The sequence below is a fragment of the Haliotis asinina genome, chromosome 16, assembly GCF_037392515.1.
Source record: "Haliotis asinina isolate JCU_RB_2024 chromosome 16, JCU_Hal_asi_v2, whole genome shotgun sequence".
Classification (NCBI taxonomy): domain Eukaryota; kingdom Metazoa; phylum Mollusca; class Gastropoda; order Lepetellida; family Haliotidae; genus Haliotis; species Haliotis asinina.
In genome coordinates, this window is record NC_090295.1 from 20607557 (window position 1) to 20623164 (window position 15608).

Here is a 15608-nt window from a genome sequence, read left to right on the forward strand (position 1 = left end):
TGACTTTATTCAGAGTTGCTTGGATTGTCATTTGTCCAGATGAAGAACACCCTTCAAAAAGGGTCAATGTTTCGTAGTGATTTCTGGCCCATTATTGATTATGAATATGCTGGAATACAGCCAAATGGTGCATCATTAAAAATCTTACAAACGAAATATTAAATCACTGTTGTGTAACATATGAACACATTCAAGCTCCAATAGTTTACCCCACTTTTGGGACTTTTCTTCTAAACAATATTTGAGATACCTACCCATGTCTTGCAAACTCTGTCAACAGTCCCATTACCGTATGTCCAAGCTCCTTCTCGGATTTATCGGGATCTGTTAGGTTGTATGAGAGCCCTTTTGCCATAGCGATCATGGCTTTGTTGACACCAAACGTGTATAAGAGGTCTTCACCATGATCCACCCCCTTGCCATGGTCAATGATAAAGGATGGTACGTGATCAAACACATACATGTAGGTCTTCTTCCCTGTTTTCAAGCTTTTCGTCAGCTTTGCATGTGCCCTGGCGAAGAGCGTCACCGGGACAACCATTCCAGCATCACCAACAGAGTTCATTACTGCCTGAAGAGTAACAGTATGGCTTTGAGAGGGAACATACACCTTAGCCACTGTCTGTGTCATATCAGAAGAAGATGCTCCGAAGTAAACCTGCAGCACCTCTGGGATGAGGGTGTTCTTGAAGAATGCTTTGTTATGAACCGATGACTGTAATGAAGTGTGGAAATGAATATCAGCTGCATTTGACATGCTTTTAAAAATTCCTCCTTCGTTGCTTACCAAGGACACCATGCAGTCAAGATTTTGAAATCCTGCCTGCTTTAGGTACGTTTGGGAGTTTATTAGAACCAGTGGATCGTCTCTGACAAACACCCCATCAATAGTAGGTACAAAATAGAACTCGACTAATGCTGTGACGGGTGCATTTCCCATTGGCCATGATGCTGCAGTCAACTTCTTGGCAGAGACGGTCCTCAGACAGGCGATCATGGATGCTGAATCACTGTGGGAAGAACAGTTTACTTTCTGAGCCAGTTGCCGTGCATATTTCAAAGCGTTCCTTGTGTGAGCCCATGAGGACGTGACAGACCCACTCTGCGTTATTACTCTGTGGAACAAACCTTTAGATCCTGGGTACAAGGCCTGGAATGCCACACTAGCAGATCCTGCTGATTCTCCCATAAGAGTAATGCTGTTGATGTCCCCGCCAAAAGATGCAATGTTTTTCTTCACCCATTGCAGAGCAAGATGTTGGTCCCAGAGGCCATAGTTTCCTGCTGACGCATCGTCCTCAGTGCTGAGGAACCCAAGCGGCCCTAAACGATATTGGATGGTCACCACTATGACCTGTCCATGGGCGACGATCGATGAAGGGTCATAGGTGAAAGCGTTCCCTTGGATGAATCCCCCTCCATGTATCCAGACAATGACAGGAATGTTCGTGCTTTTCGTAACTGATGTTGGAGTGAATACATTAAGTGTTAAACAATCCTCGTCCCCAGTAACACTATTGACCCCAAGGACGCTGAAAGACTGAAAGCACGCTGGACCATACTTGTCGGCTTTGAAAGTGTGCTTAAACCCAGGATGTGGCTGTGGTCGCTTGAACCGTTTGTCCCCAATAGGCGGAACTGCGAAGGGGATTCCTAAAAATGCATGGTAAGGTGTCCAGTCCTCGGTGACATTCGTTGTCCCTTCAACTGTACCCCAAGGAGTGTCTATCACAGGCAGGGCGCTGAGATGTTGAAAGGTTAACAAGAAGGCGAAGATCCCGATGACAATCATGCTGTTGCCACACTCAGGATACTCGGATTGTTTGTCACACTATTACTGACAGTGGCCTTATAAATAGCTGCTTCACAAGATGCCCTAGTAACCTTTCCCTTATCGGTCGAATATAGAATGAGCCATAAATGGTAGTGGTTGAGGATTAAACGTTCAATTAGGAGATAAGCCTAGTGTGTTTGAAAATGAGAGATATATTTTACTGAACTGATAGTGAACTCGTGTCATTGATGAAATCCACAACACTATACTTCGAGGGACACTTTGCGCATTTGGATTTTGTGTTCGTTTTCGAGATAGACGAAAATGTATTGAGCTTATCTGAATACCTCTCTCAATCGTACCGGGAATTTGGAAGCCGTTTACCCGAGTCGACCAAGTGAGGTAGCTCAGTAGTTTAAGCGTTCGCTCGTCACGCCGAACACCCAGGTTCGATTTTCCATTGGCCCATTTCCGATGTCCCCCTCCATCATATAGCTGGAATATTGCAAAAAGCGGCGCAAAGTCTTACCCACTCACTCACTCACCTTCAAATGGAACTTAGGTCAGTGCATTCACGTCCACTGTGATATGGCTTGAGTATGCACAAATCATGCACAAAGTTACTTTTTGTGCGAAGGTCAATGCATCCTTCTGAGATGTGAAAGTCAAGGTAACATTTGTATTTTAGAAATGTTCAGAAATGATAGTCAGCTTCGATTCAATCCGCTTTGATGCATGTTTATGATATTTTCTCGACTCAAACTTCTAAGGCTCTGTCCACTAGTTCAGAAAAGGAATCGACGCTGATTAGCTGATGAAGCATTTCGGACAAAACTCAGGAGAGGCACAGCAGGAGCAACAGCGTCCTATCAATTCTGACCTTGATCACATGAACAAAACCCGATTATTATCATTCCATAGAAAATCAGGTAATATTATTGCAAACTGATACATTATGCAAAATTAATATATAATAATAATAAAAAGAACAACAAAATAATTCAAATGTTCTTCGTTTTCACTTCTGGTCTTCAAGGAGAACTTACCACAATGTCGCATTGCCTGTTATAAAGTGTGTTTGAAAATGTGAGACATATTTTACTGAACTGATGGCGACTAAATTTCATTTGGAGGTGGACTCGTAGCATTGATGAAATCCACAACACTATACTTCGAGGGACACTTTGCGCATTTGGATTTTGTGTTCGTCTTCGAGATAGACGAAAATGTATTAAGCTTATCTGAATACCTCTCTCAATCGTACCGGGAATTTGGAAACCGTTTACCCGCATCGACCGAGTGAGGTAGCTCAGTAGTTTAAGCGTTCGATTTCCCATTGGCCCATTTCTGATGTCCCCCTCCATCACATAGCTGGAATATTGCAAAAAGCGGCGTAAAAGCTTACTCGCTACGTGTTGGGAGAACTAAGAGACAACGTTTGTTCCAGGCTGATTATCTAAGAAATCCAGAGAAAGACCATTTCATACATATGGTAAAGGTGCTGGACCTGGCTCAAGAATATTAAAGATGTAGCAACATGCCACGCCTTATCGGTTATCAAGCAAAAAGTAATGGTAAAATTTATCTAAATCTTGAAGTCTTGCTTGTACAATTCAAGTCTAGCATGCAGATACAAATGTATCCAAGACTGCTAATACAAGTCAGGAATATGTGGCAAGTCTACATCCCCACAGTTTCTGAAAATGAAAGTCTATAGGCTCTTTTTCGTCATATGCTTTTATTTTTCTTCTGTAAAATGTGTTTCAGTGGCTAGATGTTAGTCTATTTCAATTCTATCTGCAGTGGTTCGGATATCAAATCATGTGTATAAGTTGGGCCTTCGCCATGACTGTTGTAACGAAAAAGTGGTGAGAAAAACAAAACGTGTTTATTAATTATCATTATGTGAGCAATGTCGCAAATTACTTCTGGCTATATAGGTCATTGTTTCACAAACAATACGTTGGAAATTTTTCCGCAATACAACGTGAGTGAGTAAGTGAGTTTAGTTTTACGCCGTACTCAACAATGTTCCAGCTATATGGCGGCGGTCTGTAAATAATCGAGTCTGGACCAGACAATCAAGAGCATGAGCATTGATCTGCGCACGTGATGCCGATGACGTGCCAACCAAGTCAGCGAGACTGGCCACCCGATCCTGTTAGTCGTCTCTTACCACGGCAGAATCGCCGTTTATGGCAAGCATGGGTTGCTAAAGACCTGTTCTACCCCGGACCTTAACGGGTGTGTCGCCAGGGCTGAATGGTATGTCATCAACAGCACTACACACAGAGTACTTTTAGACCCCATGGTCACAGATGTCATGTTTTTATTAATAAGAAATATGTAATAAATATCCTATTCCGGCTAAATGATACCAGGTGTTTGCCAAAAAGAGCGTGCATTCTTTGTGGTACCGATCACAAACACGCAAAAGCAAGTCAATGCTCACGATAAAACTGCGTGGTTGAACAGAGGTTGAACAGAGGTACGTTTTTTTTATTGATATTTGTTTTGATACATATACATGTAAATATACTTTATGTAATTTGTATAATACTTTATATATTTTGTATATATACTAAGTCTTTATATTTTGTAAATATATTTCACAGTAATGCGAACACAGATATTGTGTTGATGGGCCAAGATCAGTGTCTTTGATTCCAACCCAAGACCACTAATTTCTGGCAGTATTAGCACAGTCAGTAGCTGAAATGGACACAGGACACCCTTGCTCCATGAACAACGTGAAAAAGAGAGAGCAAAGAAACAAAAACTTCAAACTTGGAAAATAAATCTGCATTGTCATTCCAGTCAAAATATATGGGTCGTTCGTTTCTAATGTGCTTCAGCCTCATGTCATTCACAACAAATGTCTCTTCCCTTATCAAAGTGTTCACAGGGGTGCCCACTTCTGCTTAGTCACAAACACACGTGATCGTGGGGCAATTGTTAAGTGCACAGTTGACACGACACCAGTTATCCATATCAGAATTCCCATGCCACGGCCCTGAGCCGCGACACTGACCGCTCCCAGCCACAGACGTTGGGTCATCCGTTTCACTTGTACCCGCGTCGGTACCGTCTTGGGCACCAGTTCCTTCCCCCGCGTCTGGCCTCGATTGTGCTTCAGCATCAGCTTTGGCTTTGGCTTCAGCATCAGCATCAGCATCAGCATCAGCATCAGCATCAGCATCAGCATCAGCGTCAGCATCAGCTATTGTCTGTGCAACTGCGTCAGTTCTTGCCTGTGCTTCAACTTTCGCCTGTGCTTCTGCGTCAGCTCTTGCCTGGATTTCAGCGTCAGCTTTTGCCTGTGCTTCTGCGTCAGCTTTTGCCTGTGTTTCAGCATTAACTCTTGCCTGCACCTGTGCCTGTGCTTCAGAGGCAACTCTTGCTTTCTCTTCTTCTTGTGCTCTTTCTTCTTCTGTTGTCTTCGCTTCTGCGTTTGTCGGTGCTGCAATGGCTGCGTTCGCTCTTGCCAAAGATATGCTTGAGGCATGTAACAGAGCGGCGTCTGGCGCTATGTTTCCGACTACTCCCTCACAGCTGGGAAGTATGGCGATGTCAGCACAGTTCCAGAACTGTTCCTGGTCTCCAAGTCCCACTCCACAAACACCGTTGACAGAACAACCCCAGCTGTTTCCTACAAATATGTAATCATTTCGATCATTATGTATGTAATTCTATTAGTTAAATACATTTTGGAATGGGCATCAAGTGATCAAAGCTGAGAGAGGGAATACGCCGCTTTTATATCCCATCAATATCAAGGCAGGGAACATCTAAAAAAATGCTTGACACATGTACCCATGTGATTAATCTAAGCGGGTTCTTCGACATGGCGCTTTGACCAATATTCAGTCCTACCGTTCCTGAGAACTACTCTTAGCTGGGGCTGGCAAAATTGATCGTTAATCGGGCACATCGTCGATACGAAAAATATTACTGATTATCAATATGAAAACTTTGTCATCGATTATATGTTGCATTAACGTTTGTGATATATTTCGTTTTTTAGTGACTCACACAATATCCAAAGCTAGGTCTTCGTTCATAGAGTGCTTCTAAATTATGTTCGGCGATTCTAAGCCACTGATAATGTATGGGAGTGACGATCCATGCTAAAATCGCTTTGCAGAACGGGACAGTGGAACAATGAGAATTACTAACTTCATTGTCAAACTCATGAACTTGCTCGCCCCATGATATTGTTTTCTACTCTCACCTGCGTTGTATATGAACTGCAGCACGCATTGTGTACATGTCATTCCGGGAGGTAACACCAACTTCAACTTGTAGCGCCCCCTGGACATGGCGACCGGGGGTCGGTATCGTGTGCCGATAGTCTTCCCCTGCTCTGTCTCGATGGTCAGCAGGTGCTGGTCCAGGCACTCCTGCGTCACGGGGCGAGTGTAGTCGTTGTTTACGCATAAACGGAACTCGAAGTAACCCTGGGAAAAAGGTCAAGATGTACTTGCGTACAGACAGGGTGGTTCAGCTCCGAAGCATAAATGAGAAAAAATGTTTCATGTAGGTTTACGACTTTGACGAACAATGAATGTCACCGTCTGCATGACCTTGAGATTTGATCCTACGATCATCGGATCCGGTCACACCCAAGGGTCGAAACTTATGTCTGGGAATTGCTGTATCTTAAGCAACAAGTTCAAACTATCTACGTTGTACTGTCAATTGTAGGCTGATACCGTCCCTACGAAAATCGCCTGAATAGACAAATGTCAAGAACAAACGAAGCGCTTGTCAGAGTGTTATAACACAGTTTGAACACAGTTTGAAATTAGGATCCGCTCCAAAGTGACGTGCCGCGATCGGTAATAAAAGGTACACATTCTTAGATTGGATCTGAGAGCGGTGTGAAAATATCAGCCTTTCATTCGTTCACTCTTTGAAAATCCCCTGTTTCCTACAAGACGTATCTCTCACCTTATGGTAAGCCCTGATCCAGACGGCAATGTCCATGGTCCGGGATTCAGCCGTGTAACACCCGGAGACAATACCCTGGGAATATACTCCGGGGTACTGGTGGGGGTAGTTGGCCACTGGACGGGGGTCATAAGGGTCACCACACACGCCACATTTACCTCCGTTCTTACCATGCTGGACCTGTGAGGAGGACATAATAGACACAGAACAGTTTAAAAATGAACTATGTTAAACGGAGACCATTGAATCATTCTTCAGATCCTCTTGTTTGTGGGACGTTGTGGTAGCCTAGTGGTTTGAACTGTTCGCTCGTCACGCCAAAGATCCAGATTCGATTCCCAACATGGTTACAATGTGTGAAGCCCATTTGTGGTGTCCCCAAAAATTGCTAGCGGCGAAAGACTCAACTCACTCGCTCACCAGTGTTCTTTGTTTTGCTCAATAAGATTCCAGCAAATCACAGCAACCGTGATGATCCGGGCAGCAAGCCATGCTTATCGTAAGAGACGACTAACGGTATCCGGTGACTTGACTGATGCTTGTCATTGTATTCTTATTATGTAGATTGATGCTCATTATAACAATCACCAGCTCAAATATATACATATTGCCGTCCTACAGCGGGAAAGTTGCTGAGTGCAACCAAGAAGGAAACAAAGCGTATGGAGGAGGACGAGACAAGCCGGTGACTAATATCCTTGACGTCTGTTGGTTTTACGATGGGACGTAGTTGACGAAGCAACTGGCCTTGGCCAATCTGTTTGCGTTGCTTTATATCACAAGTAATCATGGAAGACTTTCCTTAATGATTAAACGTACAAGTGGTGTTTTCTGTACATGACACCTTACATTTCTTTCAAAGAATGAAACTGTTTTATTGCGGGAACAATTATTTGGAAGAATCTAGGCGGAATATCAAAGATAACATTTTACCGATTTTGACATCGACTGTAATGTGTTCACAAATGTACGGGTCTTTGAAACATATGTTCTTCAATGGTTACATAGTTTAGTGAAATTAATAAATTGCTTCCATAGTCAAATTTTCTGGCTATGTTGTTTTTGTATATTGGTCGGACGTTTTTAGTTTAAAACACATGTTCTGTCACTTTTGATTAAGCATTTGTTCCTCAAATTGTTTTGGCGTTATGGGAATGTTTTCAGTCGAGGATAGAAAATGGGTTTTGAAAACTAACAATAATACTTTCATAGCAATTATGACAACAATAATACGAAAAATGACTTTGCTCAAATACAGCAAATAAGACATTTTAAAAAATAAAAGCTGTTTGAGTATTCTTTTTTTTCGAATAAAACGCAAAAATGCATAGAACAGAAAGAGTGAGTGTGTTGGGTCTTTTACGTCACTTTTAACAACAATCCAGCGATATCACGGCGGAGGACACCAGAAATAGTGTTCACACTGTTTTAAAAGCGGCAAAAATATAATTTGTAGCAGTGTGTCATATTACTTTAATTCATTTTCTATTGATATTATCTCGTCGATCAGGCACCGAATGCCTTAAAGAACGCATAAAAACACTAATCAGGTATTCTGATCGAGACGTTTTTTTTCACTGCCAGAGGGAGTTCAACTTCCTGCTGACGCTGACTGGTGCTCCCGTTATGCCCGAAGGGGGGTGCGGTAATTTATAACCTAATTGGTTGATTAAATCGCGTACTACACGACTCCAATCCTTTCACCCTGATCGCAAGATGCGTATCTGTATTTTTCAGGATTGCCAACGTCAAGGGAATAACTTAGCATGGGATGTATTGTTTTCTATTTTCTATTTACCTCCCCCCCTCTCTCTCTCTCTTTCTCTCTCTCTGAGTGTGTGTGTGTGTGTGTGTGTGTGTGTTGTGTGTGTGTGGATGAATAATTATACAGTGTTGACATTATATGACCTCGTTAATCCTAATCCGATTGAGTTTGAGGTTAGTTTTACATCGCCCTCAGCAATGTTCAAGGTATACATATGACAGGATTCCTTTCCAAAACCATGTCGTTAAAGACGACTAACGGGATCGGGTGGTTGACAACAAATAACAAAAAGCATTTGTTATTGGCTTTTGTGTGGAGTTATACAACAAATAACAAACAATCATTCGAAATTTGTCTGTGAAATAAAATCCTAGTTATAACATACACAAGCACAAAAGTTAAGAACCACCCACTATTTTTGTGTTCTGCTACTTTGGATACTCAATGGTAGCTATCATAACGAGATCTATGACTGTCATTGACATCATTGGTTTGACTATGTTTGGCTACTAAACGGGCAATGACGCTCTGATGACAACCCATTTGCCCGGCAATGGCCTTGCTTGACATACCGACATTTTTCATGCCTATAACTTGCCATCTCTAAGCGGTAGTTAACTTTCTCCTCACCATGACTGATTTCTAACGCTAAAGTGAAAGGAGAATCTCACAACAGACCGGTGAAACCAAGTGTGTGAAACTTGATTTTTAAGATTCAGATGGTAGGGAAATGGAGTTGCACGCGCTGAACGTTTTCCTTGTCATATCTGGACAATCTTAGCTTCAAGAATCTATGAAAGGCCAATTCAGTCATAAACATTTATAGTTTGTATTTCTGATCTTCAGTCGTGAAATCAAGGCACTATGAAAATAGTGGCGCTTAAGGTTTGTGCATGTGTATATATGGCTGGACCTGCTGATATCTTCCCGTTCAAAAGAATGTATCCACTTGAAAACTGATCTTTCCCAAATGATGTCAGAACAATACTATCTGTTACTAGCCGAAACTGGACCAGCGAAGTAACCATTTTGTTTTGTTTTTTTCTTTTGGTTTCTTTATATTTTTTTCTGTTTCACTTTAGACACCATTAAACATGAATACACTGAAACTTTGTAAGCTGTCTAAACCGGCACTCATCGGGACTGAAGAAATAGTCCGGTTTAGACAACGTTCTGGATTGTAGAGCTGGTGATAAATGTAGAAGCCAGGAACTGAGACTTTATGCTGGTGTTGACAACTTGCCGGATTGGACAGATGTCGGTTATGGCAGCTTCCACTGTAATTGTGTTTTGTACCGTTTTGTTAAACATGTACAGCATTTTTGCTGATGCTGAGATTGTAACTGAATTGTCTCAACTGTGTGTGAGAGAAAAGCCCAATGCGACACAGGTCTAACACGTTTATTATTTCACTGAAGGAATCCACCAAGGGAATTATGATCCGAACCCATGACTGGCACCCTTATGTGACGTAACTCTACACACTGAACTGTGGAAGATGGCTGGGTAGCTTTATAGTAAGCTATAGTAAGCGTTCGTCCCCACGCCCCAAGTCCTGTTTTCGATTCCCCACATAAGTACAATGACGGAAGACCATATCTGGTGTGTTTGTGTCATATTGCTAAAACCGGAGTAAAATTCAACTCACTCGAACCACACCTTTATCAAGATCGTAGATGGTCAACAGGTGATAAAACACATCAAAATATACATTTATCACACCCAAAAAGAGCATATGATTTTATATGCTTCTGCATAAGGAGATGGATTTCGGAGGATGAAAAAAGTTTGAGGATCAGGAATTCTTAAATTCTTACCCCCATTCCACCGCAGTTGAGGGCAAAGTCGTCAGGGTTCTTCCTGGCTAATCCCGTCTTGTCCATCCCCCTGTGCCTCCAGATGGAGGAACGCTGAGGAGGATCATACAGGATCACGTGACCGAGAGCCCCAACACACGTTGCAAACAGCAAAGACGTCTTCAAGAACAACATCATCGACGTATCCTCAAAACCGATTCTTCTGTACTCCTGCAATGGGTATTCCGGGTGATCAGGCGAAGGACTCGCGGCTGTATTAACGGTGCAACGGAGCTTCCACTTCTAAAAGGAAATCTCCAAGGAAACCGTTTTCAGCCCGATTTCAGATGCAGCACCTCCAGAGATCTCACTCAAGTCAACTCTGTGGCCGTGCAACCCCGGACTGAGGCAGATCAACGGACACATACCCTGTCGTCGACGACGAATTAGGAAGCGACGATGACTCTGCCATCCACTACATCGTTACCCAAAGGCACGACGGCAATATTGCCCCTTGGCGCTCGTGGGATAGGAGTGTCATGACTGAGAACGATTGTTAAGTCATTACCTAACCAACTTTCATAAAGCATATATGCGTTTGGGGCTGTTATACAAGTGTAGTCAGCCCCGAAAGGGAATAAGAGACATCAAACAGCAATCCGACTGTAATCCCTCAGGCATGTGATGTGATTTCTCACCAGATGCGGAAGAATGATTCGATCGTGTAGGTGTTTTAATCTGATATATAAAAGCGATATGTGTATAAGATATTTTTGCATGCGAAATTGGATGTCTCGGAGAAAATCCCTTGGGCATAAAAAGTAATTTCAATCACAGAAGCCATCGTGTGAGCTTTGGTTTTGTTTCTTTCGTTCACATTTCTAAATTTTCGAAACGTTTTAACGCTAATTATTAAAAAAGGGCGTTAAATTTCGTCTCTTCCTTCCCTCCTTCCTTCCTTAAATACTTTGAGCGTGTGTGGTAAGGGGTGGGGTTGGGGGTTGGTGCAATTTGTATTATTTATAATCCCGGCAAGAGAAGACAGACGAAATTAAGTTAAGAGAACTGCCCCCGGCTCATCCGTGCTATAATGACAAGCATTGGTCTATATTGTGCACCCTGTATTGACCGGGTATCTTTGTCAGCTTCACTCCACCCCCAGTCATGTTGGGATGGTCAAGCTCGGGGTCGTGTTTGACCGTTAAGAAAATCTCTCACGGAATTCGCTGGTCCAGACTCAATCTGTACAAGTCTCCATCGTATGTATGGAATATTTCTTCGTTCCCGACTTAGGCGTCCAACAAACAAATGCTGCGGACTTTAGAGATTCTAACTGGATAGAGGGGCACTTGAAAACATATTGCGTCGTAAAAGATATGTATAGCTAGTGGCAATGATCCATGAAGTAATGGCACAATATACAGTGACTGACTTTGGTTTTACGCCCCTTGTAGCAATATTCCAGCAACATCACGACTGGAGGGGCGCCAGAAATGGGCTTCACACATTGTACCCATGTGGGGATTCGAAACCGGATCTTTGGCGTGACGAGCGAACAATTCAAACCACTAGGCTACCACAATGTCCCACAAACAAGGGTATCTGAAGAATGAATCGATGGTCTCGGTTTAACATAATTGATTTTTTAAACTGTTCAGTGTCTATTATGTCCTCCTCACAGGTCCAGCATGGTAAGAACGGAGGTAAATGTGGTATGCGTGGTGACCCTTATGACCCCCGTCCAGTGGCCAACTATCCCCACCAGTACCCTGGAGTATATTCCCAGGGTATTATCTCCGGGTGTTACACGGCTGAATCCCGGACCATAGATATTGCCGTCTGGATGAGGAGGGCTTACCATAAGATGAAAACTACGCCTTGTTTGAAATAGGAGTATTTCAAGATGGATCGAGTGATCCCATGTATAGCAGTTTCCAAACTTCAACAGAGTGAGTGAGGATGGTTTGAATTACCTTAGGCAATATTCCATCCACATAGCTGCAAGGATGATCTTTATACATAGCTTTAAATCTCAATCCATTTCAAAGAGTTAATACTTTATTCCTCTGGTTCCCGATCCACAAAACGTTCGTAGCGCTACGACATTCGTAAGCTTATGATAAACTATAGTTACGACAGGTCGTAAAGTTAAGAACACTTTTTGGATCGGGACCCAGTATACGTAATGGCTTGCATGCAACACAACAGGGGAGTCTTAGGAAGAAGAGGTCCGTGTTATCTGTATGTTCCATATGGAGACATTTGAAGACTTCCGAAGTCGGCTGTTACAGGGTTCTATTTAATGCCGTTTTTGGCAGTATTAAAGAAATATCAATGACAGGGGAACCTGAATTTGGCTACAGTCAGTGTGCCCATTTGGGTTAATCGAACCAGGTCGTTTGCCGTGACAAGCAAACACTTTAACCACTGGGCTAACCAGTGTTTAGGTGGTCAGCTTCAGGTGACCTGGCCTGCGGCTTCAACGAGCCCAAAACTGACTACCCTAAGTGTGGGCACTTAACTTTCATCATTTCCATAAGTTTGTAACTGATTATAAGCATATTTCATCACCACATTTTTATGAGCTTATAACCTCATTTTCCAATGACATCAGCTCATTTTCACAAAATTATGAGCTCAGTTTCAAAAGATTGTAACTCATTTTCTCAAGATTATTACCTCGTTTTCAGAAAATCATTAATTCATGCAATGACATTATAAACTAAGCCTTTTACTGAACACTCTCGCACTTATGTTCGAAAATTCGCCAACATGTCAAAAGTATTTTTCGCAAACAGCACGAACAGTCGCAATTCAGTGTAGTTCAGCCAGATCATTTGAATTTAATTACCAAGGTGAAAAAGCCAGGATACAGACCTTATCTCTTAAACCATGTGTAACTCACAAAAATCGCTCATTTTACGTTATTTTATCCCAAATAATACAGGCCCCCGGCAATAGAAGGTTTTAAATAGGATTTTCCCTGACTGCTTTGCATCTCAACAAACCCATTATCTGATGGGATCAAACTATCCCAGCCCATGGGCACCATATTAACAAGGTTACCCGTATCTTAGAGGCGCATAGGTTGTTGTGATTGTCGTTGAAATATTCACCTGCTTTATTACGATATAAAGGTAGCAATAAAATAAGTGATAAATGGTGTTTTATTTCTTCGTGTTTAACTGTTCTCGCTTTTAAAAAATGACAACAATGTCTTAAATTAAATTCCCTTGTTGATCACGTACAGGCCAATCGAATTGACATGTGATCCTTTTACAGCAAGAACAATGTGACAAAGGCAATGTCATCTCGCCTTTGGGAATTTAGAATTCTGAATTTTATATGTGTGAAATTGTAATCTCTTACTTAAAAGGGATAGCATGACTCTCGAATAATATTTCTTTCAACAAGAAATATATATTAAAGCATTTATGCATTTCGTAAAGCGGTATGGCTTTTCATTTTGCCCAAGCATTTAACAATGGTTGAAACTGATTAAGGTGATGGTACCTGCTTAGCCTCACGTACAGACCCTAGAAGTCTAGAAAATGTTTCTTTCACTATGAACTTTTTTTCAGTATAATAGTTGTAAGTATAGTACCTGCAACAAATTATTGTCATCTTCATGTACATCCACAGTCGAATAGGGAACATCTGTGTTAAAATTGGTCTTCAGCAACTCATGCATGTTTGTAGGCGGCGACTCGCGGGACGGGATCTTGATACGGTGACTGCATAACCTCATTTGGCCTAAAAATGCACAATACGTGAAATATAATCAATTTATAATGTTGTAAAGACGTCGAAAGTGGCCATTTCCGAGTTGAGGAGAAAGACGGGTCAAGAAGTGATTCAAATGTAAAGAAAATACAACACTTCATGACCAAAATATATGGGTCATAATCCATGACTATTCAGCTTATAGGAAGAATCGATTTCATAAACATTTACTACTTGGAAATATCAAAATCTTTGAAAGTTTAGGACTCACTGTCCACCGGGATCGATTGTCTATCGTGGCGACCAACTTCCGGTTGAGCATGGACAGGACGTACTCCTATGTCTTATCTGTTCATCTCATGTCCTGTTTCTTTTTCAATGTATTGCATATACATACAACATTGGCTTCGTGTACGTTTAGTATGTATACTCGTTGATGTATCTTGTTTCTTACAATTCACCTGACGAAGGGTCAAGGAATAGCCAAGACTATAAAGAAGTTGTCATTGATAATATTTACTTCATGCTTATAAATATATTTTCCACGAATCATTGATAACAGCTACAACCCGGTTAGACTCATGTTCACACTGACCATTGTTTGACCGTCTGACCCTCATCACAAAGAAAAAATTATTTATGCTTCCTCACAGTATATTTATTCATGTAGAACGAGCTACCTGGGTACATGCTAAACAAACATAAGTTTATTACACCCTACCGAGCAAAAGAAAATACCAACGTCATCAGAACGTCACACGACTGGGTATTATCGCCAAAACAACGAAAGCTTGTGTACAAAAAACGCAACCACGAAGTGTGTTTCATACAGTACCATCTAATATACTTCCTCCTGTTGGTTCAGTTTCAGTCAGCGCCAACCATGAGTGTAAATACTTTGCCCGGCAGTTTACGTTCGTCAAGTTATTTGTTCGAGATGTAGGTCACATTTATCGCTACAGCTGTGTGTGATATCGCAGGGGCAGACTTTATACCAGGTATGTTGCGAGACATTTAAACACTAAATGCGAGATATTCTATATGGTTTTGCTTATCTCTATGATTGTCATTCCTGTCCTTTCCTGACTGCCTTTCTGATCGGCATAGATTCGACCTTCACAGGAACACCAACGTGAAACATAGCACGAATATCGTTTGTTAGGACAGGTCATGACGATGCATATCTATGTTTTCGTGATATCATTTGCCAATCCCGTTCTGTGATAGGAGTCAATGGGTGTGTTGTGTGTCCTTTACGAAACCTTTACGTAATGCAATTATAAAACTGTTGATTATGACTTTCGCAACTGTCCTCATGGGATAGCCTGGTCCTCAATGGAAGCCAGTGAATTTGGAAAATAGACTCTGTAACATAACATAATCCTGACGTGTTATTAATAATAAAATGACCGTGGTGTGCATTTGGTACCGGTGAACACCCGGGTTATAATTGTCTTAACCAAACCATGCTTGTAAACTTGGACTAACGTGGTCAGGCTCGCTGGCCTGGTTGACATAAATCATCGTACCCCAATTTCGCAGATCGATGATGTAGATGACTGGATTGTCAAGCCCACTCTCGTTTATCTACAGATCGCCA

General features: G+C 41.9%; 2 protein-coding genes across 2 annotated transcripts; both read right to left on the bottom strand.

Moving 5' to 3' along the window:
- Positions 1 to 250: 250 nt before the first annotated feature.
- On the bottom strand, positions 251 to 1792 carry LOC137268956 (bile salt-activated lipase-like). The gene has a single exon (XM_067803581.1). It carries the CDS (start codon positions 1790 to 1792, stop codon positions 251 to 253), a length of 1542 nt encoding a protein of 513 aa, XP_067659682.1.
- Positions 1793 to 4252: 2460 nt separating this feature from the next.
- Positions 4253 to 10688, bottom strand: LOC137268428 (uncharacterized). Its single transcript, XM_067802997.1, has 4 exons — positions 10307 to 10688; positions 6725 to 6904; positions 6006 to 6231; positions 4253 to 5423 (listed from the first exon to the last, which is right to left on the bottom strand). Exons 1-4 carry the CDS (start codon positions 10481 to 10483, stop codon positions 4696 to 4698), a joined length of 1311 nt encoding a protein of 436 aa, XP_067659098.1. The 5' UTR covers positions 10484 to 10688; the 3' UTR covers positions 4253 to 4695.
- Positions 10689 to 15608: the final 4920 nt, after the last annotated feature.

What these genes read in the sequence shown, in the direction of transcription:
- LOC137268956 (XM_067803581.1), bottom strand. Translation starts at nt 1,792, where the DNA reads ATGATTGTCATCGGGATCTTCGCCTTCTTGTTAACCTTTCAACATCTC.
- LOC137268428 (XM_067802997.1), bottom strand. Translation starts at nt 10,483, where the DNA reads ATGATGTTGTTCTTGAAGACGTCTTTGCTGTTTGCAACGTGTGTTGGG. An exon ending in TCAACTGCGGTGGAATGGGG is followed by an intron (nt 6,905 to 10,306) that starts GTAAGAATTTAA and finishes TCCTCCTCACAG; the next exon opens with GTCCAGCATGGTAAGAACGG. An exon ending in GGATCAGGGCTTACCATAAG is followed by an intron (nt 6,232 to 6,724) that starts GTGAGAGATACG and finishes CCTTTTTCCCAG; the next exon opens with GGTTACTTCGAGTTCCGTTT.